At 44.3% G+C, this 26,837-nt stretch overlaps 1 protein-coding gene across 2 annotated transcripts; it reads left to right on the plus strand.

Moving 5' to 3' along the window:
* Positions 1-1,787: 1,787 nt before the first annotated feature.
* On the plus strand, positions 1,788-24,938 carry LOC143287457 (uncharacterized). Of its 2 annotated transcripts, XR_013055964.1 has the most exons (6): positions 1,788-2,635; positions 10,742-11,026; positions 11,696-11,711; positions 20,517-20,619; positions 23,123-23,643; positions 24,042-24,938. XR_013055964.1 is itself a non-coding variant. In XM_076595457.1 (5 exons), the coding sequence occupies exons 1-5, from the start codon at positions 2,443-2,445 to the stop codon at positions 23,549-23,551; spliced, it is 1,026 nt and encodes a 341-aa protein (XP_076451572.1). In that variant the 5' UTR covers positions 1,788-2,442; the 3' UTR covers positions 23,552-24,938. The 2 variants fall into 2 exon arrangements, 1 of the variants encoding a protein (XP_076451572.1); XM_076595457.1 differs by having other exon boundaries at positions 23,123-24,938.
* The last annotated feature ends 1,899 nt before the right edge of the window (positions 24,939-26,837 follow it).

Here is a 26,837-nt window from a genome sequence, read left to right on the forward strand (position 1 = left end):
CACTCAAGGCCTGACCAGCAGGCGTGGTGTTGGGGATATGGGTTTGTCCGAACGCTGTGACACCTCCCTGAGAAACTGAGAATCTGTATGTCTGTCTCTGTCTCTCTCTGATGACATCTCTCTCTCTCTCTCTCTCTCTCTCTCTCTCTCTGACTCACTGTCCTATCCATCTGTCAAACTTAGTGTGTATGGGGAGGGAGGGGGTACTGTCAGTGTGTGTGCGCGCGTGTGTGTGTATGTATGTGTGTGCGCTCGCGCGTGTGTGTGTGCATGTGTGAGCATGGGTGTGTGTGTGTGTGTGTGTGTGTGTGGGGGGGGGGTTGTTTTCTTCATTATGTATACCCTTCTGCATGAATACCTTTTCCTTTCATAAATTTTATGTGTGTGCTATTTGTAATAGATGTAGATTAGCAAGGACAGATTGGAAGAATAGGGAATGCATAAAATCTTAATCCTTGAATAAAAACGTTTTGAGTTCTGAGTTATCTCTCTCTCACTCTCTCTCTCTCCCTCCCCCCCTCTCTCTCTCTCTCTCTCTTATACATACACACTGCACACGGCACACATAAAAATACACCAACACATTTTCATACATATGTGTACGCGCACCAGAAAATCATCGAGAAGATCAAACAATCCTCACAGATAATTCATGATTCATTCGTCATATACGCTGAGAAGCGCTACTACGTTTTTGTTTTTGTTGTTTTCTTTTTCAGAACTATTCAGTGTTTCTTTCCGGCATGCGGTGTTCTGGCACACAATGCCAACAGTCTGGCTGGCGGTTCAGCTATTACCCCGCTCCTCCCACAACCACAACCATGACTCCTTTCTTTCTCCTTCGTCGTGGGTCATTGTCCCCAACGGTGCTGTTCTGTTGAAGAACTGAATCCACTCTGGCACAAACACACACACACACACACACACACACACACACACACACACGCACACACACACTGGCACACCCAGACAGACAGACAGACAGACAGGGAAACACACACACACACACACACACACACACACACACACTGGCACACGCACAATGAAAGCATCCCGAAGCAATCAAACACTGGAAAGGTGGATAACCACGATGTCCGTGTGGCAATCCATTGCTGTTAAAGCCCGAGTTATTTCCTGTTCATCAGAGCTCCAACAGAGAAGCGTAAATTGCAGAACGGGAAAAAAATGGGGGGGGGGGGGGGAGGGGGGGGAAGGGATCAGTCTACACGCTTTGTCACCACCTTGAATCTGTTACTGGAACTTTAAACAAAATTCTGTCAAGTCACCAGAAATTGGAGTGATGGCCTAAAGGTAACGCGTCCGCCTAGGAAGCAAGAGAATCCGTCTGAGCGCGCTGGTTCGAATCACGGCTCAGCCGCCGATAGTTTTCTCCCCCTCCACTAGACCTTGAGTGGTGGTCTGGATGCTAGTCATTCGGATGAGACAATAAACCGAGGTCCCGTGTGCAGCATGCACTTAGCGCACGCAAAACAACCCACGTCAACAAAAGGGTTGTTCCAGGCAAAATTCTGAAGAAAAATCCACTTCGATAGGAAAAACAAATAAAACTACAGGCTGGAAAAAGTACAAAAAAAGGACTGGCGCTGTAGTATAGCGACGCGCTCTCCCTGGGGAGAACAGCCCGAGTTTCACACAGAGAAATCTGTTGTGATCAAAAGAAATACAAATACAAATAGCGACAATCGTTATCCAACACTAAACCGGAAGTGTTGGCAGGGACGCTCGCGCGCGAGTCGCACAAGAACGAGAACCTGAGTAAAACTCAAAAATAGCGTTCTATTTTTGCGTCCATGTTTAAAAACCCCGGAACTCAATGAGAACAAATCAAAGGGAATAGACAGCGCGCCGAGAACAGCGTGGCAGACACAACTGCAGTGATACAGACGAACACAGGCTTGTTCTGGTGTGACAGTGTATTTTCCATTTATGTCGTGGTCAAGCAGGCGGGTGACTCGTAGTTTTCAGCATGCCCACGAAAGGCGGATGACAACAGAACGGAGATCTGCATCTGCATCAGTTAAGTACATCGCTGTCGCCAAGATTATGGCATTATCGCGACGGGAGGGGGTGTGCGCAGCTTAGCAGGTTCACTGTTGAGATGTTAATAGTTTTTTGAAGATCTCAGAAGTTGGTGCTCTTACCAGATGATGACCAGATTTAGGATTTGCATGCAAACGAAAGCTGTTCAGTAGGTTTTAATGTGCACTCTAACAGGTTAGCGAAAAATACAGTATAGTTTATCTTCCAGTAAATGTGCAATAACCATTGCTTCAGCCATCTTCACTTATCCGATAACCCAGTGGAAGGTCGTCGGATGGCACCGCACATGATTTTCCATTGCACATCAATAAATATCATTCAATACGGGTGCTTGATGTAACATTCAGAAAGCGAAACCTATTTGTATTGTAAAGCTGAAACATGACGAATCAAGCTGGAAAAGAATGGGTGCGTTATGTCAAGCTGAAGCTGAAAGTGACAGCCGGTATTATCAGAACATGGATACCGTCGTGGCTGACTGCTGTTCGCGGTTTGAGTCTCTGTGTGTTTCTCTGCTCCACCTTCTCTGTGTCAGTGTCTTGGGCATCGCTTGTGGCATTTCTTGTGCTGATTGGTAAGTGTGTGTGTGTGTGTGTGCGTGGGTGCGTGTGTGTGTGTGTGTGTGTGTGTGTGCATGCATGTGCGTGCTATAGTGTGTGTATGCGTGTGCGTGAGTGTGTGTGTGTGTGTGTGTGTGTGTGTGTGTGTGTGTGTGTGTGTGTGTGTGTGTGTGTGTGTGTGTGTGTGTGTGTGTGTGTGTTTGTGTATGTGTGTGTTAGTGTGTGCATGTGTTCGTATGTGTATTAGTGTGTGTGTGTGTGTGTGTGTGTGTGTGTGTGCATGTTTTAGTATGTTTGTTTGCTTTGTGTGTGTGTGTGTGGTGTATATATGCTTGTTTGTTTATGTGTGTGTGTGTGTGATTTCATGTCTTTAAGGTCTTATATTGGTCTTCTTTTTGCATGTCAAAGGGGTGTAGTGTAACTCTCAGTGATGTATCAGGAGAATGTATGAATATGAGGAAATGACAGAATTATTGTCATTCATTTTATCAAATTATTTTATTTTGTCTTTGACAGTTGCCAGGATTTGGGCCATTCTTATGTGGTAGGGATATTATAGTTTCAGTTTCACTTTCTCAAGGAGGCGTCACTGCGTTCGGACAAATCCATACACGCTACACCACATCTGTTGAGCAGATGCCTGACCAGCAGCATAACCCAACGCGCTTAGTCAGGTCTTGAGTGCATGCTTACATATTTGTGTACCTATGAAAGTGGATTTCATTTTATGTAATTTTGCCAGAGGACAACACTCTCGTTGCCATGGGTTCTTTTTCAGTGCGCCAAGTGCATGCTGCACACGGGACCTCGGTTTATCATCTCATCCGAAAGACTAGACACTCAGTTTGATTTTCCAGTCAAACTTAGGAGAAAGGGCGAGAGCGGGATTCGAACCCACACCCTCACGGACTCTCTGTATTGGCAGCTGAGCGTCTTAACCATTCTGCCACCTTCCTCCCTTAGTAGGGATATTATAGACATTGATAATTATGTTTATGAGTACGAGTTTATGAGTAAGGGAGCTAATTAATACACCAGGTTAAATATCATCCAAGGGTTAGTTGCTTCCCTTGTTTATTCTCATTCGGTTTCTCCCACTATTCTTATTTGGATTTAGGCATATTCTGAAACGGTTAGGTTTGAATGAAAAACAGTTCACTAGATGCAGGCCACAAGACAGTTTAGTGCGCGTTTTTTGGGGAGCAGAAAGGGTCTTGGCCGGTGTGACTTGCTTCCATGCTGGAGGGTAGTGAAGTTACTTACTACCCGTACCCGGATGGTCAGACTGGCGGTCAGTGTGGTGTACACATGTGCCTCTGCTACACTCGTGGGGTATGTGTCATCTCTGTTATGACTTGAGATATTTTGTTTGTTTATTTTGTTGTTTCAGTTTCAGTAGCTCAAGGAGGCGTCACTGCGTTCGGACAAAACCATATACGCTACACCACATCTGCCAAGCAGATGCCTGACCAGCAGCGTAACCCAACGCGCTTAGTCAGGCCTTGAAAAAAAAAAACAAAAAAAAAAAAAACACACAAAAAACAAAACAAAACGGGGGAATAAATAATAGATAAGCTTGCATAAATAAATAAATAAATAAATAAATAAATGATAATTATAATATAGAAAAAGGTAGTAGTAATAATATTAGTAATACTAATAAAATGATAATAATAAAACATAAATAAATAAATAAATAAGACAACAATGGTGATAAATAAGCAAATAAATGTAAAATATGAAGACACACATTCACACATACACCCACACATGCATAACAGAAATGCACCAGACATGCAGTTTCACATATATGAAAGCACAGTCAAATACATATAAACGTACATGAGCTCCAACACACACACACACACACACACACGCATTACCGTGCACCTCCTCTACCCCCCTCCTCCACACACTCATTTCTAGTCTAAGTATCGCAGCTTCCACGGCACACACACACACACACACAAACACACACTCACAGAGATGAACACTTACTTGTACAAGCACATATGAAAGCACAGTCAAATACATATAAACGTACATGAGCTCCAACACACACACACACACACACACACACACACACACACATTACCTTGCACCTCCTCTACCCCCTCCTCCACACATTCATATGATGATGTCCTCTTCTTTACTGTTTTCTTCTATAAGCAGCTTCACTTCCGCATCAGTTTTGCCCTCTGGCCATTCCCGACAATGTCTTCCTAGAGTGGGTGAAATGACTGTGTTGAATAGATGGTTGAGGTTTTCGGGGTTTTTCTCCCATTCTTTTGTTTCTTTCAGGTCTTGAAGTCGGCATACTAGCTGGATTGTGTCTTCTGCTTGCCCCATCCATGATCTTCCTTGTCCTAGACGGCTGCCTTTTGGTTCTTTGACTGCGTCATGCAGTGGGTTTTGAGGGTTTTCTAATGCTTTGAAGTAGGTCTTGACCTGTTCTAACTTGTTTCTGGCCTGCACTGAAGGAAGGTCAAGCAGGTATCGCATGGTTTCTGTGGGCGTGTCTTTTGTTGTTCCAAGGATCAGCCTCATAGCTTCATTTTGGACTCTTTCTAATTTTAGGAGGTTGCTTTGAGACGGTGTTGTTAGCCCAAGTCCGTAGTCGATCACACTGAGGACGAGTGATCGGTATAGCAGGAAGAGGTGGCGTTGTTCAATTCCTTTGGTTGCCATTGCTTTTAAGACTGAAAGGCCCTTTTTGCATTTGAGAACAGTGTTTTCCGTATGTTTTCTGAAGGTCAGCATCCTGTCGAAGTGTATTCCTAGGTAGCGTAGGCATTCAGTTTTCTCAATTTGAATCCCATCGAATGACACAGAAGGTGGTGATTTGCTCGCGGTTTTGTTGTTGAGGGTGCACAGCAACGTTTGGGCTTTCGCTGGATTGATGGAAGATCCTGTGTCTTTGCACCATTGAGCAATATTGTTTAGTTGTTTCTGGACGGCTTCAGTTCTTTCCTGAGCATTTTTCGAAGTTTTGAAGACCAGGCCGTCATCCGCAAGGGTAAGCACCCGAGCAATTCCATTGTTGTTTAAGTCTGCAAGGCCCTTCGTGTAGACATTGTAGAGGACAGGAGAGAGTGGAGACCCTTGTGGCAGTCCCATGGATAGTTTAGAAGGTGCAGACATCCAATCTCCGAGGCGTAGGACGACGGTTCTTTCCTGAAGCGCTGCTGCTATCCATCTTGTCAGTGTCAAACTTACTCCATACCTTAATAGCAGCTCCATGAGGTGCGCAAACTGGACTTTATTGTAGGCATCTTCAAGGTCAGTTGCTACTGCTAGTGTTTCTTCTTTTCTTTGAAATCCTTCATACACCTCATATGCAAAAGCAGCTGCATTTTCCCATGTGGACTTGCCTGTTCTGTAACCACCTTGCAAGTTTCCTGGCTATCATGCGTTCCATGAGCTTTCCAACAATGTTTTGCATGGTTAGGATCCGGTAGCCACTTACCTGACGATGGTCCTTTCCTGGTTTTGGTATGGGTTTTAAGAAGCTGTGTGTCCAGTCCTCCGGCACCTGTCCATTGTGGAAACTGTTTTGATATAGATTGAAAAGTTTGCTTCTGTCTTCTTCCGATAGCTCCTTGATGTCTGAGTAACGAACTTTGTCTGGGCCAGGAGCCGATTCTTTCTTGCATTTAGCTATTGCCTCGTTTAGATCATCCATTGTCAAGTCATCATCAGGTCCAGTCTGCATAAGAGTTTGGTTTAACTCCTCAACATATTTCTTTTTCTCATCTAAGTTTCTTTGATCACTCTGTTGTATGAAACGTTTGAGCAAGGCAGATCCTTTTTCTTCATTTGTCTTAAGCTTGGTTCCGTCAGTGTCTAACATGTCTGGGGTTGTTGTTGTGCACGTTTTCCCTTCCATGCGACGATAAAATTGCCAGAACTCTGTCAATGTTGTGTCATAACTGAGTGCCTCGCAAAACTGTTTCCACTTGTCATTTTTGGCCTCTTGAGCAATGACTTCAAACTGTTTAGTTTTTTCTTTCATTTTTGTTTCAATATCTTTGTCCGGAGATGGTTTTGTTCTTTCTTTTTGCCAAAGTTTGACAGCCGCATGTTTTTCTATCCAGGCTCTCTCTGTGTCGGTATTCCACCATGGGGGCTGAATAGTTTGCATCCTGTTCAGTGCCGTTCTTTTGTTTCTTCTGCGTCTTAATTTTTCGATGACGGTTGTCTCTTTGGTTTCATACTGAAATGGATCACGCAGTTTCATACAGGGTTTATCGGACAGTTTCTGTAGGCTGAAAGCTACCGGGAGGTGGTCGCTGCCTTGGTATGGAAGCGTCTCTGCATTCATTTCTGCTCTGAATTTTGGAGATGTTAGAGCGATGTCGATCACACTGTCACTGTCCCCTTGTCTTGTTCCAAGGCGAGTTGGGGATGTGGTTGTTAAGGGCTAAGAAGAATTTCCCCTATCATTCCTTCAAGTGCGAGTCCTTGTGGGTTGGTGTTCCGCTGGTCCCATAACTTCGATCTTGCATTGAGGTCTCCACAGATAATGACCGAGTCTCCAAGTTCGTTCTCTATTTCCTCTAAAAAGGCCCAATCCTCTTTTGTTGTGCAGGTTCCTGGGTGAACGTAGGCATTGATGAGCACGATGCTTTTGTGAACTCCGTCAGGTTTGTCAAGACGCACCCCCAATAATTCACATGAGTTGCTACACCATTTCTCTAGATTTATGGTGGAAACTTTGTTTTTTAGGTTTTTGTTCAGTATGATTGCTACCCCTCTTCCTTCATTCCTTTGAAAGACTGTGAAATTCTCAAAATGTATTGGTCTGTCTGCACTTGTCCTGGTCTCTTGGAGACATAGAATGTCAAAATCATATGCCAATTTCTCAATTGTTGAGATTCTCATTCTTGCGCTGGAACAATTCCAACTGCCGATTCTAAAGAATTTCTTTGACAGCTGCTCTGCTTTTGTCATTCTGCTACCTAAGCACGATCTTTTCCCACCTCTTTTGCCACGCCTGTTTTGGGGTTTTGGGGATCTGAATTTATGTCTCGTGCTATGCAGCTGATCCCCGAGGTGCACGCGAGACAGGGTTTTGTTGGTATCCATAGAAGGGTGTTCTATGTGGTGAGGGAAAATATTCGGTCACCCTGACAGAGCCTCTTATCAGGGAAGGGCAATGGATGTCCATCTGTGTGGAGTCCGTCAGCCTGGTGTCGCCCTAAGGCCAGACTGCATACAGTTAGTGACTGTTTAACCCAACAGCCATTCATCCCATTGGTACTGTATGAAAGCCGTGGGATTGGGGATTTTGTCAGGTTGTCTCCTCTTAGCCAGTGGAAGGGTGCATCTGGGTGTTTTTGAGTTGCAGATTTTATTTTGCAGAAAAAAAAGAAAAAAGTCCTCTTCTAATATTACATACATACATACTGGCCACAGTGGTTTTAACACTTGACCGTTTCGGCCCTATACACAATTTCAAATACTGCCCACACACACTTCTCTCGTGGTGGGTCCGCCAAGTGTTACACAACTACAATGGTCAATCTGCGCGCGCTCCCAGCCGGTGTTGCACCGCTTATAGGCCCTCTCTGTCATTCACTAACAATTCAACAACTAAACAACAATGGGATGACAAGTTTTGATCCCTCTCACTAATTTACTAATAATTCAAGCATTAAACAATAACGCGATAACAAATTATTAATCAATAATTTTTTATTTTGTTGGATAACTGTAACCTAACTTAGTTATCAGTAACTAAGTGATTTATGGTATGCTTATATTACAGTTGTTATTGGAAACATAACTGCTGGGTTTTGAAGGAAAAATTGTGAATTAACTATGCTCAGCAAGTATGGTTGGACTATTATAAATTAGGTTTCTGGTATGGCGGAAATCTTAGTTGGTATGTGGTAAACTGGTTGACAAGCCTTGCCTATTTTTGAGTGATTATATAATACTGAACTGTGTTCGTGCAGTATGGTTAGGGTATGGATGGTGATGATTATTATTATTGCTACTACTACTGTCAATAATGTTTTTTTTGAGGTTTGCCTAAGAGTTTAAGTTAAAATGAAAAATGTAATTCTTCAGTAAGATAATAGTGGAGTGTGTGTATTACTATTAAGTGAGGATAGACTAAATTATTATTGTGACAATTATTATTCTACATTCACTCATTATTTTAGGTTAGTAAAGTTATAGGTAATTTGATTGGTAACTGCAACTATTAATCTTAGCCAAGAGATATGTTGGCTGACGTGTGATTGGAGAGAAAGAGTAAAGAGTGATAGTATGGATTTTAATATAAGAATTTATAAAGAGTACTTATAGTGCAGCAGCTGTAACACACGGGGTTGGGTTTTGTGTGTGTGTGTTGCAGGGATTTATCTTTGTTTGTTTTGTTCCCTTTTCTTGTGGATGGTTCATGGGAATAAAGGTGTCCGTCTTGAACCGAACCCCGACTCGTGGTGTGGTGTGGTGAACGAGACGCATACACGCACCCTGTTACACTTATTTTCTCTATTTGATGATGATGCAGATGATGATGGTATTACTATATTGAGATCCACTTTCATCTGTTGTTGGGGACTATATTTGACAAGGCTGTTATTTTCAACACCTTCCATAGAATGACATCCCAATGTCAACCAGTCAAAAGAAATACGATGATATTTGTATTTGTATTTGTATTTCTTTTTATCACAACAGATTTCTCTGTGTGAAATTCGGGCTGCTCTCCCCAGGGAGAGCGCGTCGCTACACTACAGCGCCACCCATTTTTTTGGTATTTTTTCCTGCGTGCAGTTTGAGTTGTTTTTCCTGTCGAAGTGGATTTTTCTACAGAATTTTGCCAGGAACAACCCTTTTGTTGCCGTGGGTTCTTTTACGTGCGCTAAGTGCATGCTGCACACGGGACCTCGTTTTATCGTCTCATCCAAATGACTAGCGTCCAGACCACCACTCAAGGTCTAGTCGATGGGGAGAAAATATCGGGAGGCCGAGCCGTGATTCGAACCAGCGCCGCGCTCAGATTCTCTCGCTTCCTAGGCGGACGTGTTACCTCTAGGCCAACAATCCACTTATATAGTGCCTATCCTTGGTCAGAGACAAACAGGGAGTCATTAACAGTGCCAGGAGTGAGGGTGGGGACAGTCCACACTTCATAGTACCATTTGGGTAAATTTTGATTTATAGTGGGGAAGAAAAATTTACCTGAGAATGACATACCAGTAAATGCAACACTTCATAGTACCATTTGGGTAAATTTTGATTTATAGTGGGGAAGAAAAATTTACCTGAGAATGACATACCAGTAAATGCAACACTTCATAGTACCATTTGGGTAAATTTTGATTTATAGTGGGGAAGAAAAAAATTACCTGAGAATGACATACCAGTAAATGCAACACTTCATAGTACCATTTGGGTAAATTTTGATTTATAGTGGGGAAGAAAAATTTACCTGAGAATGACATACCAGTAAATGCAACACTTCATAATACCATTTGGGTAAATTTTGATTTATAGTGGGGAAGAAAAATTTACCTGAGAATGACATACCAGTAAATGCAACACTTCATAGTACCATTTGGGTAAATTTTGATTTATAGTGGGGAAGAAAAATTTACCTGAGAATGACATACCAGTAAATGCAACACTTCATAGTACCATTTGGGTAAATTTTGATTTATAGTGGGGAAGAAAAATTTACCTGAGAATGACATACCAGTAAATGCAACACTTCATAGTACCATTTGGGTAAATTTTGATTTATAGTGGGGAAGAAAAATTTACCTGAGAATGACATACCAGTAAATGCAACACTTCATAATACCATTTGGGTAAATTGTGATTTATAGTTGGGAAGAAAAATATACCTGAGAATGACATACCAGTAAATGCAACACTTCATAGTACCATTTGGGTAAATTTTGATTTATAGTGGGGAAGAAAAATTTACCTGAGAATGACATACCAGTAAATGCAACACTTCATAGTACCATTTGGGTAAATTTTGATTTATAGTTGGGAAGAAAAATTTACCTGAGAATGACATACTGGTAAATGGATGAAAATGAAAATAATAATTTCATGCTCTTTCCTATTCTTTCCATCTTTCCGTCTCTTCCATTCTGCAGTTTCCATCTACGGAGTTGGTGACCCCAATGACCAGAAACCCAAACGTGACATTTGGACCGACCCCAGCTTCAACCCCCTGAAGGGCAAACCTCTTCATGCCTCCCTCAGTGAGAGCAGGGAAAGGGAGGTAAGCCTGGCCATCAGCAGGTTCGTCACCAACTACGACCCAGAGAACTGCACGTCTCTGGAGTTGTTTGAAACTGTAAAATACGGCACGGAGTGTGTCTTCGCCCGCCGGGCCAAACTGTGGGGGTCACCGGACTGGAGGTCGGCTCTTTCATTGGGTGGGTTACTTCCCTGAATTTGGTGGTGGTGTTTGGTGATGTGGGGGGGTGTATGTAATGAAACATCAGTAGTGAGTGTGTGTGTGTGTGTGTGTGTGTGTGTGTGTTATGATGATGGTGATGATGATAGGACATAGAACGTAGAACTAGAAGGTATATTATTATCATTATAATTTCATTTTATTTTATGATAGTGTGTGTGTGTGTGTGTGTGTGTGTGTGTGTGTGTGTGATGATGATTATGATGATGACTTTAGGACTTAGAAAATTCAGGTATATTTGTTATTTCTTGTCAGTGTTTGTGTATGTTTGATGATTGGAGTTGAGTTGTCTCTCTCTCTCTCTCAATCTCTCTCTCTGTGATGATGATGAATCATGTTTCATTGTCATTGTTGCTGGCAGTGTTGTTGTTTTTTTTTTTTTAGAATGTTACTGTGTTGTAGTTATTGTTTCAATGTTGCTCCTACTTGCTGAAGTGAATGTGGTAGTGGTGGTGTTTTTACGAATGTTTATTTTTATTTTGCTGATTAAGCGCGTTGGGTTACACTGCTGGTCAGGCATCTGCTTGGCAGATGTGGTGTAGCGTATATGGATTTGTCCGAACGAAGTGACGCCTCCTTGAGCTACTGAAACTGATTTTTGTTTCATATCTCCTGAACTGATGGACAGAGGAAAATGTATTCAGGTGAGTTATATCCTTCTCTGTCCCTGTCTGTCTAGAGCTTTTTTCTGTCTGTGTGGTTATACATGTTGTTCTTTCCCTGTCTGACTAGGGATTATTCTGTCTGAGTGGTTATACCGTTTTGTCCCTGTCTGTTCAGATATTATTCTGTCTGACTGGTTGGTTATACCATTTAGTCCCTGTGTGTCTAGAGATTATTCAGATTGGGTGGTTATACCATTTAGTCCCTGTGTGTCTAGAGATTATTCAGATTGGGTGGTTATACCATTTAGTCCCTGTGTGTCTAGAGATTATTCAGATTGGGTGGTTATCCCATTTAGTCCCTGTTTGTCTAGAGATTATTTTGATTGGGTGGTTATACCATTTAGTCCTTGTGTGTCTAGAGATTATTCAGATTGGGTGGTTATACCATTTAGTCCCTGTGTGTCTAGAGATTGTTCTATCTGACTGGGTGGTTATACCATTTTGTCCCTGTCTGTCTAGAGATTATTTTGATTGGGTGGTTATACCATTTAGTCCTTGTGTGTCTAGAGATTATTCAGATTGGGTGGTTATACCATTTTGTCCTTGTGTGTCTAGAGATTATTCTGTCTGACTGGGTGGTTATACCATTTTGTCCCTGTCTGTCTAGAGATTATTTTGATTGGGTGGTTATACCATTTAGTCCTTGTGTGTCTAGAGATTATTCAGATTGGGTGGTTATCCCATTTAGTCCCTGTTTGTCTAGAGATTATTTTGATTGGGTGGTTATACCATTTAGTCCTTGTGTGTCTAGAGATTATTCTGTCTGACTGGGTGGTTATACCATTTTGTCCCTGTGTGTCTAGAGATTATTTTGATTGGGTGGTTATACCATTTAGTCCTTGTGTGTCTAGAGATTATTCAGATTGGGTGGTTATACCATTTTGTCCCTTTGTGTCTAGAGATTATTCAGATTGAGTGGTTATACTATTTAGTCCGTCTGTCTAGAGATTATTCAGATTGGGTGGTTATACCATTTAGTCCTTGTGTGTCTAGAGATTATTCTGTCTGACTGGGTGGTTATACCATTTTGTCCCTGTGTGTCTAGAGATTATTTTGATTGGGTGGTTATACCATTTAGTCCTTGTGTGTCTAGAGATTATTCAGATTGGGTGGTTATACCATTTTGTCCCTGTGTGTCTAGAGATTATTCAGATTGGGTGGTTATACCATTTTGTCCCTGTGTGTCTAGAGATTATTCAGATTGAGTGGTTATACTATTTAGTCCCTGTCTGTCTAGAGATTATTCAGATTGGGTGGTTATACCATTTTGTCCCTGTGTGTCTAGAGATTATTCAGATTGGATGGTTATACCATTTTTCCCTGTGTGTCTAGAGATTATTCTGATTGGGTGGTTATACCATTTTTCCCTGTGTGTCTAGAGATTATTCTTTCTGATTGGGTGCTTTTTCGTCCATTGATTGTTTCTCTAGCTTTCAATTATAGATCTCCATGTATAAATTTAAAACTTAATATAACTTGTGTCTTTTGTCTGAGTTTCATTCAGAGTTATACATGTGTGTGTGTGTCGTGTGAAATCATGCTAATGTGTCTCCGCAAATGATTTAGCACTTTATAAATACAATTATTTTTATCATTATCATTATGATATGGTATGAAAAATATCAGTCACTCCCATCCATGAAGTATCTTTTACCTATGATTATAAAATCTTTAAAAAGTGAGCCTTTTAGTGCGTTCATGTTGTTGTGTAGTGCTGTATGTTACTGTATGTGCAGGGGTGTGTATGGCACTGATGTGTCACTGTGTGTGCAGGGGTGTGTATAGCATTGAAGTTTTATTGTGTGTACAGGGGTGTGTATGGTACTGAAGTGTTATTGTGTGTGCAGGGGTGTGTATGGTACTGATGTGTTATTGTGTGTACAGTGGTGTGTATGACACTGAAGTGTTATTGTGTGTGCGGGGGGGTGTATGGCATTGAAGTGTTATTGTGTGTGCAGGGGTGTGTATGGTACTGATGTGTTATTGTGTGTGCAGGGGTGTGTATGACACTGAAGTGTTATTGTGTGTGCAGGGGTGTGTATGGTACTGAAGTGTTATTGTGTGTGCAGGGGTGTGTATGACACTGAAGTGTTATTGTGTGTGCAGGGGTGTGTATGGTACTGAAGTGTTATTGTGTGTACAGTGGTGTGTATGGCATTGAAGTGTTATTGTGTGTGCAGTGGTGTGTATGACACTGAAGTGTTATTGTGTGTCCAGTGGTGTGTATGGTACTGATGTGTTATTGTGTGTGCAGTGGTGTGTATGGTACTGAAGTGTTATTGTGTGTGCAGGGGTATGTATGGCATTGAAGTGTTATTGTGTGTGCTGGGGTGTGTATGGTTCTGAAGTGTTATTGTGTGTGCAGGGGTGTGTATGGTTCTGAAGTGTTATTGTGTGTGCAGGGGTGTGTATGGCACTGAAGTGTTATTGTGTGTGCAGGGGTGTGTATGGTACTGATGTGTCACTTTGTGTGCAGGGGTGTGTACGGCACTGATGTGTCGCTGTGTGTGCAGGGGTGTGTATGGCATTGATGTGTTGTTGTGTGTGCAAGGGTGTGTATAGCATTGAAGTTTTATTGTGTGTACAGGGGTGTGTATGGTACTGAAGTGTTATTGTGTGTGCAGGGGTGTGTATGGTACTGATGTGTTATTGTGTGTACAGTGGTGTGTATGACACTGAAGTGTTATTGTGTGTGCGGAGGTGTGTATGGCATTGAAGTGTTATTGTGTGTGCAGGGGTGTGTATGGTACTGATGTGTTATTGTGTGTGCAGGAGTGTGTATGGTACTGAAGTGTTATTGTGTGTGCAGTGGTGTTTATGGCATTGAAGTGCTATTGTGTGTGCAGGGGTGTGTATGACACTGAAGTGTTATTGTGTGTGCAGGGGTGTGTATGGTACTGAAGTGTTATTGTGTGTACAGTGGTGTGTATGGCATTGAAGTGTTATTGTGTGTGCAGTGGTGTGTATGACACTGAAGTGTTATTGTGTGTGCAGTGGTGTGTATGGTACTGATGTGTTATTGTGTGTGCAGTGGTGTGTATGGTACTGAAGTGTTATTGTGTGTGCAGGGGTATGTATGGCATTGAAGTGTTATTGTGTGTGCTGGGGTGTGTATGGTTCTGAAGTGTTATTGTGTGTGCAGGGGTGTGTATGGTTCTGAAGTGTTATTGTGTGTGCAGGGGTGTGTATGACACTGAAGTGTTATTGTGTGTGCAGGGGTGTGTATGGTACTGATGTGTCACTGTGTGTGCAGGGGTGTGTACGGCACTGATGTGTCACTGTGTGTACAGGGGTGTGTATGGCATTGATGTGTTATTGTGTGTGCAGGGGTGTGTATAGCATTGAAGTTTTATTGTGTGTACAGGGGTGTGTATAGCATTGACGTTTTATTGTGTGTACAAGGGTGTGTATGGTACTGAAGTGTTACTGTGTGTGCAGGGGTGTGTATGGTTCTGAAGTGTTATTGTGTGTGCAGTGGTGTGTATAGCATTGAAGTGTTATTGTGTGTGCAGTGGTGTGTATGACACTGAAGTGTCACTGTGTGTGCAGGGGTGTGCATTGTACTGAAGTGTTACTGTGTGTACAGTGGTGTGTATGACATTGACGTAATATTGTGTGTGCAGTGGTGTGCATGGTACTGAAGTGTTATTGTGTATACAGGGGTGTGTATGGTACTGAAATGTTATTGTGTGTGCAGGGGTGTGTATGGTACTGAAGTGTTATTGTGTGTGCAGGGGTGTGTATAACATTGAAGTTTTATTGTGTATACAGGGGTGTGTATGGTACTGAAGTGTTATTGTGTGTGCAGTGGTGTGTATGGCATTGAAGTGTTATTGTGTGTACAGTGGTGTGTATGGCATTGAAGTGTTATTGTGTGTGCAGTGGTGTGTATCACATTGAAGTGTTCTTGTGTGTACAGGGGTGTGTATGGCATTGAAGTGGTATTGTGTGTGCAGTGGTGTGTATGGCATTGAAGTGTTATTGTGTGTACAGGGGTGTGTATGGTATTGAAGTGTTATTGTGTGTGCAGGGGTGTGTATGACACTGAAGTGTTATTGTGTGTGCAGGGGTGTGTATGACACTGAAGTGTTATTGTGTGTGCAGGGGTGTGTATGACACTGAAGTGTTACTGTGTGTGCAGGGGTGTGTATGGTACCAAAGTGATATTGTGTGTACAGTGGTGCATATGGTACTGAAGTGTTATTGTGTATACAGGGGTGTGTATGGCATTGAAGTGTTATATAGTGAATATAGTCAGGTCAGGTCTCTACCTGCCACAGGTACCATGTAACCCTGTGCTACCTGTCACATGCGGGCAGATGGAGCTCGACAGCCCGGGAAGGCAGTCCATCTAAGACAAGGAAAAGTCTGAAGTAAAACCCATGAAGTGCTAAGGAATGCAGGACAGTCTCGACATGCATTGACCCTGGGTCCATGGCCATGTCCCGACTTTCAGTAGCCGCGCCCCCGTGCCTCCGAGGAAGGTTTTTGAGCCAGAGGCTAGGACAAGGACAGTCTGATATAAAACCTACGACCTGAGGACCTCACTGTCACCGTCCCAGCTTGCTAGGCTATGGCAGATGAACCACGGGTGTAAAGGGTGGGGCCAGTACTGCGCACACTGCACTCCACCTAAAAATTCCATTGCGCAGGCTTGAAGGACACGTCCACGTCCGCGCCACCAACTATTCCAAGCCCTGTAGCGATGGGAAAGGGGCGAAAACGGCAGGTGGAAGATGTCACTGGAAGCCGCAGTTCCAATCCTGCATGCAGGCGGTTCAGGATATTGGTCGCCTGATTGTTGACCCGGAGGTGACAGCATCACTCGGCAGCACCCTGAACGACCAAGCAGCCTTTTCTAGGGACAGCACTGCTTGCTCCACACGGAGAGGGGCCTAGAAAAGGTGGTCCAAACAAATGCTCATCTCCATACCCCCCAGTTGGCTAGCCGCGGTCAACGGGCATCTCCAAACGCGGTCGAACAACAATAGAGAAGAAAAGGCCGGCACCTGCCTCACAATTAGGTGCAAAAGGACTAAAGGTAGCATGCTGGAACATCCGAACCATGCGTGACTCTGCAGACAGCAACCACCCAGAAAGGCGTTCCGCTCTAGTCGCACACGAACTTCAGAGACTGAACATTGACATTGCTGCCGTCAGCGAAGTCCGCTTTGCAGGGAAAGGCAGCCTCCAGGAACACGGCGCTGGGTACACCCTCTACTGGTCAGGCAAGCCAGAGACCGAGAGACGCCTCTATGGCGTAGGCTTTATGGTCAGGAGCACCATTGCCTCCAAGCTTGAAAACCTGCCAACAGGACACTCAGACCGAATTATGTCCATGCGCCTCCCACTACAGAACAAACAGCATGCCACTCTGTTCAGCGTGTACGCTCCAACCCTCCAAGCGGACCCCACAGAAAAGGTCAAGTTTTACACTGATCTGCGCAACCTCGTTCAGAACACCCCTGCTGACGACAAGGTCATCATCCTTGGCGACTTCAATGCCAGAGTTGGCCAAGATTCAGAAGCCTGGAAAGGAGTCCTTGGCAAGCATGGCGTTGGTAATTGCAACGACAATGGGCGCCTTCTTCTCGAGTTCTGTGCAGAGCAGCAGTTTACCATCACCAACACCATTTTCCAGCAGAAGGACAGCCTGAAGACAACGTGGATGCATCCTCGGTCCAAACATTGGCACCTCATTGATTACATCCTGATGCGCCAGAGAGACGTACGAGACGTCCTACACACCCGAGTGATGCCCAGCGCGGAGTGTCATACTGACCACCGCCTCGTCCGCAGCAAGCTCAGGCTCCACTTCAAGCCCAAACCAAAGAAAGGAGGAGCTCCTAGGAAGAAATTCCAGGTCGGCAACTTTCAGTCAGCTGAAGTGAAAGCTAAATTCCAGGCGAAGCTTCAGGACAAACTTGAAGACCCCAGTTGTCCCACAGACCCCTCTCCAGAAGCACTATGGGCACAGCTGAAATCAGCCATCCTGCAGTCCTCTGAAGAAGTCCTAGGGTTCTCATCGAAAAAGAACAAGGACTGGTTTGACGAAAACAACCAGGAGATCCAAGAATTGCTGGCGAAGAAGAGATCAGCCCACCAGGCTCACCTTGCACAACCGTCTTGTCCGGTGAAGAAAGCAACCTTCCGGCTCATATGCAGCAACCTCCAGCGCAAGCTTCGTGAGATTCAAAATGGGTGGTGGACCAACCTGGCAGAGAGGGCTCAGCTTTGTGCAGACACTGGTGACTACCGGGGCTTATACGAAGCCTTGAAGGCGGTGTACGGTCCCTCATACCAGGTCCAGAGTCCTTTGCGCAGCGCAGACGGCCAGGCGCTCTTCACAGACAAGACGTCGATCCTGAACAGGTGGTCGGAACATTTCCAGGCCCTCTTCAGCGCCAACCGCACGGTTCAAGACTCGGCAATTCTCCGCATCCCACAACAGCCAGTGAAATTACAACTGGACGAGCTACCAACCCTAGAAGAGACTGTCAAGGCCATTGAACAGCTGAAATGTGGCAAGGCAGCAGGGGTTGACGGAATTCCGCCGGAGGCGTGGAAGAATGGAGGCCCAGCACTACACTCCAAACTCCACAACCTCTTTGTCTGCTGCTGGGAGCAAGGCAAACTACCACAGGACCTCCGTGACGCAGTCATCATCACCCTGTATAAAAACAAGGGAGAAAAGTCGGACTGCTCCAACTACAGGGGGATAACTCTGCTCTCCATCGCAGGCAAGATCCTCGCCAGAGTCCTCCTAAATCGGCTGGTGCCTACTATCGCCGAAGAACATCTCCCAGAGAGTCAGTGTGGCTTTAGAGCCAACAGAGGCACCACTGACATGGTCTTCGTTCTCAGACAGCTACAAGAAAAATGTCGGGAACAGAACAAAGGACTGTATGCGACATTCGTCGATCTCACGAAAGCTTTCGACACCGTGAGCAGAAAAGGTCTGTGGGAGATCATGAAACGTCTAGGATGCCCCCCAAAATTCCTCAGCATGGTCATCCAACTACATGAGGAACAGCGTGGACCGGTCAGACACAGCAACGACCTTTCGGAGCCCTTCCCAATTGGAAATGGAGTGAAACAAGGTTGTGTCCTCGCGCCGACCCTCTTCACGATCTTCTTCAGCATGATGCTCCAACAGGCCACTGAAGATCTTGGCGACGACGACGGTATCTTCATCAGATACCGCACTGATGGCAGCCTATTCAACCTGAGGCGGCTACAGGCCCACACCAAGACACTGGAGCAACTCATCAGAGAGCTTCTGTTTGCCGACGATGCTGCCCTCGTCGCCCATACAGAAGCGGCCCTGCAGCGTATAACGTCCTGCTTCGCAGAGGCTGCGCAGCTCTTCGGCCTAGAAGTCAGTCTGAAAAAGACGGAAGTTCTCCACCAGCCTGCCCCACAGGAAGAATTCCACGCTCCTCACATCAACATCGGTGAGACAGAGCTGAAGTCGGTCCACCAGTTCAGCTACCTAGGCTGCACCATCTCGTCTGACGCCAAGATCGACAAGGAGATCGACAACAGACTTGCAAAGGCAAACAGCGCATTCGGCAGGCTGTACAAGAGAGTGTGGAACAACAAACACCTGAAGAAAGACACAAAGATCAGCGTGTACAGAGCTGTTGTACTGCCCACCCTGTTGTATGGCTCCGAAACCTGGGTCACCTACCGGCACCACATACGACTGCTTGATCGCTTCCACCAGCGCTGCCTTCGCACCATCCTCAGCATCTACTGGAGTGACTACATCACAAATGTCGAGGTCCTGGAGCAGGCAAAGACTATCAGCATCGAGGCAGTGCTGCTAAAGACCCAGCTACGTTGGGCAGGGCACGTGTCCAGGATGGAGGACCACCGCCTGCCCAAGATCACGCTGTATGGCGAACTGTCCACTGGCCACCGTGACAGAGGAGCACCCAAGAAGAGATACAAAGACTCCTTGAAGAAAGCTCTCGGTGCCTGTCACATTGACCATCGCCAGTGGTCCGCAGTAGCCGCTGATCGAGAGACCTGGCGACGCACCATCCACCAAGCTGTCTCCTCCTTCGAAAACAACCGCAGGGCCAGCCTTGAGGACAAACGCAGAAGGAGGAAGAACCGCGACGCTGCAGCCGCGAACCCAGACCAGACTTTCCCTTGCAACCGCTGCGGCCGACTCTGCTTTTCCCGCATTGGCCTTGTCAGCCATGAGCGTGCCTGCATCAGACGTGGACAACGCCCTTCCTAGATCTTCGTTAGCGAAGCCAGGCCATGATGGCATTGAAGTGTTATTGTGTGTACAGTGGTGTGTATGGTTCTGAAGTGTCACTGTGTGTGCAGGGGTGTGTATGGTACTAATGTGTCACTGTGTGTACAGTAGTGTGTATGACACTGAAGTGTTATTGTGTGTGCAGGGGTGTGTATGGCACTGAAGTGTTACTGTGTGTGCAGGGGTGTGTACGGTACTGAAGTGTTACTGTGTTTGCAGGGGTGTGTATGGTACCGAAGTGATATTGTGTGTACAGTGGTGCATATGGTACTGAAGTGTTATTGTGTGTACAGTGGTGTGTATGGTTCTGAAGTGTCACTGTGTGTGCAGGGGTGTGTATGGTACTGATGTGTCACTGTGTGTACAGTGGTGTGTATGATATTGAAGTGTTATTGTGTGTACAGTGGTGTGTATGATATTGAAGTGTTATTGTGTGTGCAGGGGTGTGTATGGCATTGAAGTGTTATTGTGTGTACAGGGGTGTGTATCGCACTGACGTGCCACTGTGTGTACAGGTGTGTGCCGATGTTCCTCAAGTTCAGCATGGTGTGTCAGGAACTGGGGCTGGATGGATTCCTCTTTCTCTTACCTGGAAAGGAGTATGGCGCCAATCTACAGGTGAGAGAGATTATGATAATAATAACGACAGTTCAGTTCTGTTCAGTCACTCAAGGAGGCGTCATTGTATTTGGACAAACCCATACACACTACTCAGCTAAGCAGATGCCTGACCAGCAACGTTACACAGCGCACTTTGTCAGGCCTTGGTGGAAAAAAGAAGAAGAAAAAAAAAAGCATAACCAAATAAATGGATACATCATTAAATTACTGAATAAATGATAACGGTGACCATCTTTATTCAACTGAACCCTAAGCTCCTTACTGAAGGGCTTACATTGTAAGAGAATGAAGAAAAGTAACACGACACAACAAATCATCATCACAAATTGACTGAAAAATAAAAGACATAAAAAAGAAAGAAAAAATGGCACTACACTTTGGCCTTGTGTTCTCCCAGGGGAGAGCAGCCTGAATTTAACTCACTCAGTACGGCCAGTCCTCTCTTCTCCTCTACACAGACCCATCGGATGTCCAGTGGGTGTCTGAATGACCCAACCTTTAGCTTCCGTCGTCAGAACTGTGGTATTCTTTGTCGACATTCACCTCTTCAGTATAAGAGCGTTCCGCTTGCAATATTTTGATGATGGTAATTGGGATGAAACGCTGTTAATGTTGTCTCTTTCGCCGTTCGTATGGAGAGAGTTAACACATCTTCTTCTTCTTCTTCTTCATGTGTGGGCTGCAACTCCCACATTCACTCGTATGTACATGACCATTTTAACCCTGCCATGAAGGCAGCCATACTTCGTTTTCAGTGGTGCGCATGCTGGGTTTGTTTTTGTTTCCATAACCCACTGAACGCTGACATGGATTACAGGATCTTTAACATGCGTATTTGATATTCTGTTTGTGTATACACATGAAGGGGGTTCAGGCATAAGCAGGTCTGTACATTATGTTGACCTGTGAGTTCGGAAAAATCTCCACCCTTTACCCACCATGCACCATTACCGAGACCTGCAGCAAGTTCAGTTGCTGCGCCATATGAAAATGCCCCCATTCTTAATTCAGGTGTTTGGGAAAGGTGTGTACTGAATTGTGGTGGTAGTGTCCCGTGAAAAAAGCGCCATTCTTGTTTCAGTTTCTGAAGGAGGCATCGCTGCATTCACACAAAGCCATATATACACTGCACCACATCTGCCAGGCAGATGCCTGACCAGCAGCGTAACCCAACACTTAATCAGGCCTTGAGTGCATACATACATATTTGTATACCTATCAGAGTGGATTTCTTCTGCAGGGTTTTGCCAGAGGATAACACTTTTGTTGTCATGGGTTCTTTTTCAGAGTGCAAAGTTTATCATCTTATCTGAATGACTGTAGGATCAGTTTGATTTTGCAGTCAACTTGGGAGAATGGGCAATACCAGGATTCGAACCCAGGCCCTCATGGACACTGTATAGAATCTTGACCACTCTGCCACCTTCACCCTCGTTCTTGTTTCTGGTGTTTGGGTAAGGTGCGTGCAGAGTTTTGGTGTTAGTGTCCTATGAAATAATGCCGTTCTTGTTTCAGGTGTTTTTGGAAGGGGGTGTGCCAAGTTTTGGTGTTAGTGTCCTATGAAATAATGCCGTTCTTGTTTCTGGTGTTTGGGTAAGGTGCGTGCAGAGTTTTGGTGTTAGTGTCCTGTGAAATAATGCCGTTCTTGTTTCAGGTGTTTGGGTAAGGTGCGTGCAGAGTTTTGGTGTTAGTGTCCTGTGAAATAATGCCGTTCTTGTTTCTGGTGTTTGGGTACGGGGGTGCGCCAAGTTTTGGTGTTAGTGTCCTATGAAATAATGCCGTTCTTGTTTCAGGTGTTTGGGTAAGGTGCGTGCAGAGTTTTGGTGTTAGTGTCCTATGAAATAATGCCGTTCTTGTTTCAGGTGTTTGGGTAAGGTGCGTGCAGAGTTTTGGTGTTAGTGTCCTATGAAATAATGCCGTTCTTGTTTCAGGTGTTTTTGGAAGGGGGTGTGCCAAGTTTTGGTGTTAGTGTCCTATGAAATAATGCCGTTCTTGTTTCTGGTGTTTGGGTAAGGTGCGTGCAGAGTTTTGGTGTTAGTGTCCTATGAAATAATGCCGTTCTTGTTTCTGGTGTTTGGGTAAGGTGCGTGCAGAGTTTTGGTGTTAGTGTCCTATGTTCTTGTTTCTGGTGTTTGGGTACAGGGGTGCGCCAAGTTTTGGTTTGAGTGTCCTATGAAGCACCACCATTTTTGTTTCAGGTGTTTGGGAAAGTTGTGCAGCGAGATCAGTTGTTAGCAACCTTTGAAAATACCCCTATTCTTGTTTCAGGTGTGTGGCTCAATGCGTGTGCCAACGTGTTAGCGTCATGTGAAAAATACCTTCATTGTTGTTTCAGGTGTTTGACCCAAGGTGTGTGCCAACTTCTTAGTGTCCTGTGAAAATACTGTCCTTGTTTCAGGTGTGTGGCTCAACATGTGCCAGCTTGCTAGCATCCTATTAAAACACCCACGTTGTAGTAAAATACTCCCATTGTAGTAAAATACCCTTATTGTTGTTTCAGGTGTTTGGCAAAGCTGTGCGGCGGGTGCTCCAGACTGTATCTGACCTTGACCCCGCAGGGTTCAGGTGCATGGACAAGTCCTACCTGGACAAAAGGGGGTGGGTCTTCGAGTTCAACCGCATCACCTATTTCATCACCACCTTCGCTCCCTTCTACCCGCCATCCAGCTCCCGCTACGCTCATGGCGCAGAAGACGCCTTTGTTCTCTTTCAGCCGGAAGTTTCTTTTGCCCAGCATGACCTTCCGCCCGACTCGGTGAAGACCAACTGGGACCAGCCGGTGACGGTCAGGGATCGGATCCGCCGAGCGTTCCGAGACGCGGGGAGGGAGTACAAGATCCGCGACACGCTCTTCTACCCCATGGTGCACGAGATTGTGAAGCCTGTCAGGGAGCATGAGGACCCTGAAGTGCAGTGGTGGCTGAAGTGACGGTCAGGCCTGTTCAATTGTACGTTCTGGGTCAGAAGTTCATGACTTACATTTTGATAGGGTTCTGTAGATGTAGTCTAGTCTTTAATTGTATTTGTATTTCTTTTTTTCACAACAGATTTCTTTGTGTGAAATTTGGGCTGCTCTCCCCAGGGAGAGCGCGTCGCTATACTACTGCGCCACCCATTTTTTTGTATTTTTTCCTGCGTGCAGTTTTATTTGTTTTTCCTATCGAAGTGGATTTTTCTACAGAATTTTGCCAGGAACAACCCTTTTGTTGCTGTGGGTCCTTTTACGTGCGCTAAGTGCATGCTGCACACGGGACCTCGGTTTATCGTCTCATCTGAATGACTGACTAGCGTCCAGACCACCACTCAAGGTCTAGTGGAGGGGGAGAAAATATCGGCGGCTGAGTCGTGATTCGAACCAGTGCGCTCAGATTCTCTCTTGCTTCCTAGGCGGACGCGTTACCTCTAGGCCACCACTCCACTCATTCTGGGTCAGAAATTTATGATTTACGTCTTGAGTCCTGTAGAGCTTGTCTTTGATTGTACATTCTGTGTCAGGAGTTCATGACTTGATAGAGTTCTGAATGTCAGTCTTTAATTGTAAATACTGGATCAGAAGTTTATGACTTTCATCTTGATACAGATATATAGAGCTTGTCTTTCATTGTAGAATCTGGGTTACAAGTTCATGACTTAATCTTGATAAGAGTTCTGTAGAGTCAGTCTTTAATTGTATGTTCTGGGTCAGAAGTTCATGGACTTGAAGGGGAACAAAGTTGAAACATTGGCTTGAAGCTTTCTGTCAGAGGCGAGGATGGGGGGAGTGGTTGATGAAACTCTGAGAAGGCTTGAAGCCGATTTTTGTTGTTTATATAATTGAAAATAAGGTAAACCATGGGGAAAGATACCTCTTACACACAGATATATATATAGAGAGAGAGAGAGAGAGAGAGAGAATTTATATAGGAAAAACAAATAAAACTGCACGCAGGAAAAACTACAAAAAAATGGGTGGCGCTGTAGTATAGCAACGTGCTCTCCCTGGGGAGAGCAGCCCGAATTTCACAGAGAAATCTGTTGTGATAAAATGAAATACAAAATACAAATATATATGTACACACACAGAAATTTTAGTGGATGATTTGTTGAAGTTTTGAGAATGCAGATCTCTTGCCAGTTGATAATGTCCTTTTCCTTCTCATCAGCTGTTTTAACGTGCTGACTGGCCGTCACAATATGTCTGGTCTTCAGACTGTTTGAGAGCTTCTTAAAGGCTTGTCCAGTTTGTTTCAAAGTCTATACGTCATGTCGAATAAGAACATTACTGATGATTCAGTAACTTTGTGAGGGAGTTCAGAAAGAAATAGACCTTCATCTCACTTTGTTTTCTAATGTGTACATGTCTTTCACTTTGTGTTGTTCACGTGCTCAGTGTTGTTGCATGTGTTTTAAGTTGTAATTTGGCACTTGGATATTTTTATCATTTAACGTAGAGCTATCAACTCAGTCTCCAATCATCTTGTTCAAACGTGTATAATTCACACACACAGATGAACATGTGTAGTAGCTGCACACTTCAATTCCTTTTTAAGAATTTTATTTTCCTCATTTATTCTTGCAACATACAAATCATGAAATGTGCAGATGCTGGAATTCAAAGATGTAGAGAGAGAAAAAAAAAAAAAAGTTATGAAACTTTTGCCAATTCATACTTTTGTCAAGCATTCCAAACATCTGTGATGTGGGGGAAAAAAAACAACAGTCTCCAAATTTTCAGTGAATATATGGCAACATGCACCCAAAGAAACGTAAAGGCAGTGATAGTCTGGTAGTACTTTGCAACTGGAGTGTAACAAATACATGCAAAATATTGGTTATCATACTGAATTGTGAAATAATGAAAACAATTAGTGAGGTGTCTGTGTGTGTGCAAGAGTTTTCTATGCCCATGCATGGGTTGACAAGAATGAGTGGACCCAAAATGACCAACAGAGGTTTGCAGAGTGACAGATGTTAACGACAAACCATGGAACAGAGAGGCCTAGATGTAGCCTGGTGGTGGTGGTGGTGTGTCAGGCAGTTCGAGTCCTGTATACAGACTGGGATTTCTACGCCCCCCAACCCCATCCCCCACAACTTCACTAGACTATCAGTGGTGGTCTAAGTGCTAGTCTTTTAATTAAGTGAGAGAATAAGCCAAGGTCCCATGTGCAGCATATATTTAATGCGCACAAAAGAACCCACGGCCCTTGGCAAAATTTTGTAGGAAAATGAACTTTGATGGTAAAACAAATATGTACATTTGCAGACAGAAAAGAAAGAAATGGAAATAGGAATGTGGCGCTGCACTGTTGACATGCTTTCACTCAACACAGCAGCCTGAATTTCACACAAAGTACAACAGTGCTGCAGCCTTGGGGATAGATGGCCTTTGTGGACTATCCCAACGCCGACTGCCCTGAAACCCTCTTGGCCGAGAGTGGGGATGTAACTTGGGCCAGACACTCTCTACAGAAATCAAATTCTAGCCCAGACAGTTGGGATAGCAGTTGCCTCCCCTGCTGTTCTGACGGCCATAGTCGGACACAACCGACTGTCATACATATAACAATATAATTCAATGCAACAGGTCAAGAGAAAAACCCGTAGACTGCTACAATGGATGTAATTGGAGATGGATAAATGTAATCGAAACAGGAAGGCCGCTGGCAGAAAATAAATTAAGACATGTGTTAGTGATACTCACCATCTTTTGTTCAGTGATTATTCATCATTGAAATGTATTCATCAATAAAATGGAAATCAGTTCCATTGACTTGATTAAACATTCTGAACATGCACATGTTTGCAGAGCACAGAAGACGTTTAAAGTTGTTTGTACATCACTACATGGCCGTGATGGTGATAGAACTAGTCGGCAGAGGTGAACAAATGTTACTTTTAATATGAAATAGCCCTCATTTAACATGGAATGTTCTTAAGACAGACATCGTGATTTCTTTCACACATTGGTTGAATGAAGTATTAATGAACTGAAAGGAGGGGAGGGTGGAGGTAGAACAATGTGATAGAGGGAGAGGGTAATGTTCAATCTTATCATCCTAAATTACTGTACCTATTGGTTACGTTACATTTCTATGGTTTGTGGAACGAAAAACGGAAAAGCAAGATGGTGGCACCTTATTCTAGTGACTGAATCCGCATCGAAATTCAGTTAAATAGTTTACAAAAGAGTTAAAATCCACCTAAAACGGGTTGCAACATCTGCTAACGGTAAT

The sequence above is a fragment of the Babylonia areolata genome, chromosome 11 (assembly GCF_041734735.1).
Source record: "Babylonia areolata isolate BAREFJ2019XMU chromosome 11, ASM4173473v1, whole genome shotgun sequence".
In the NCBI taxonomy this organism is placed as follows: domain Eukaryota; kingdom Metazoa; phylum Mollusca; class Gastropoda; order Neogastropoda; family Buccinidae; genus Babylonia; species Babylonia areolata.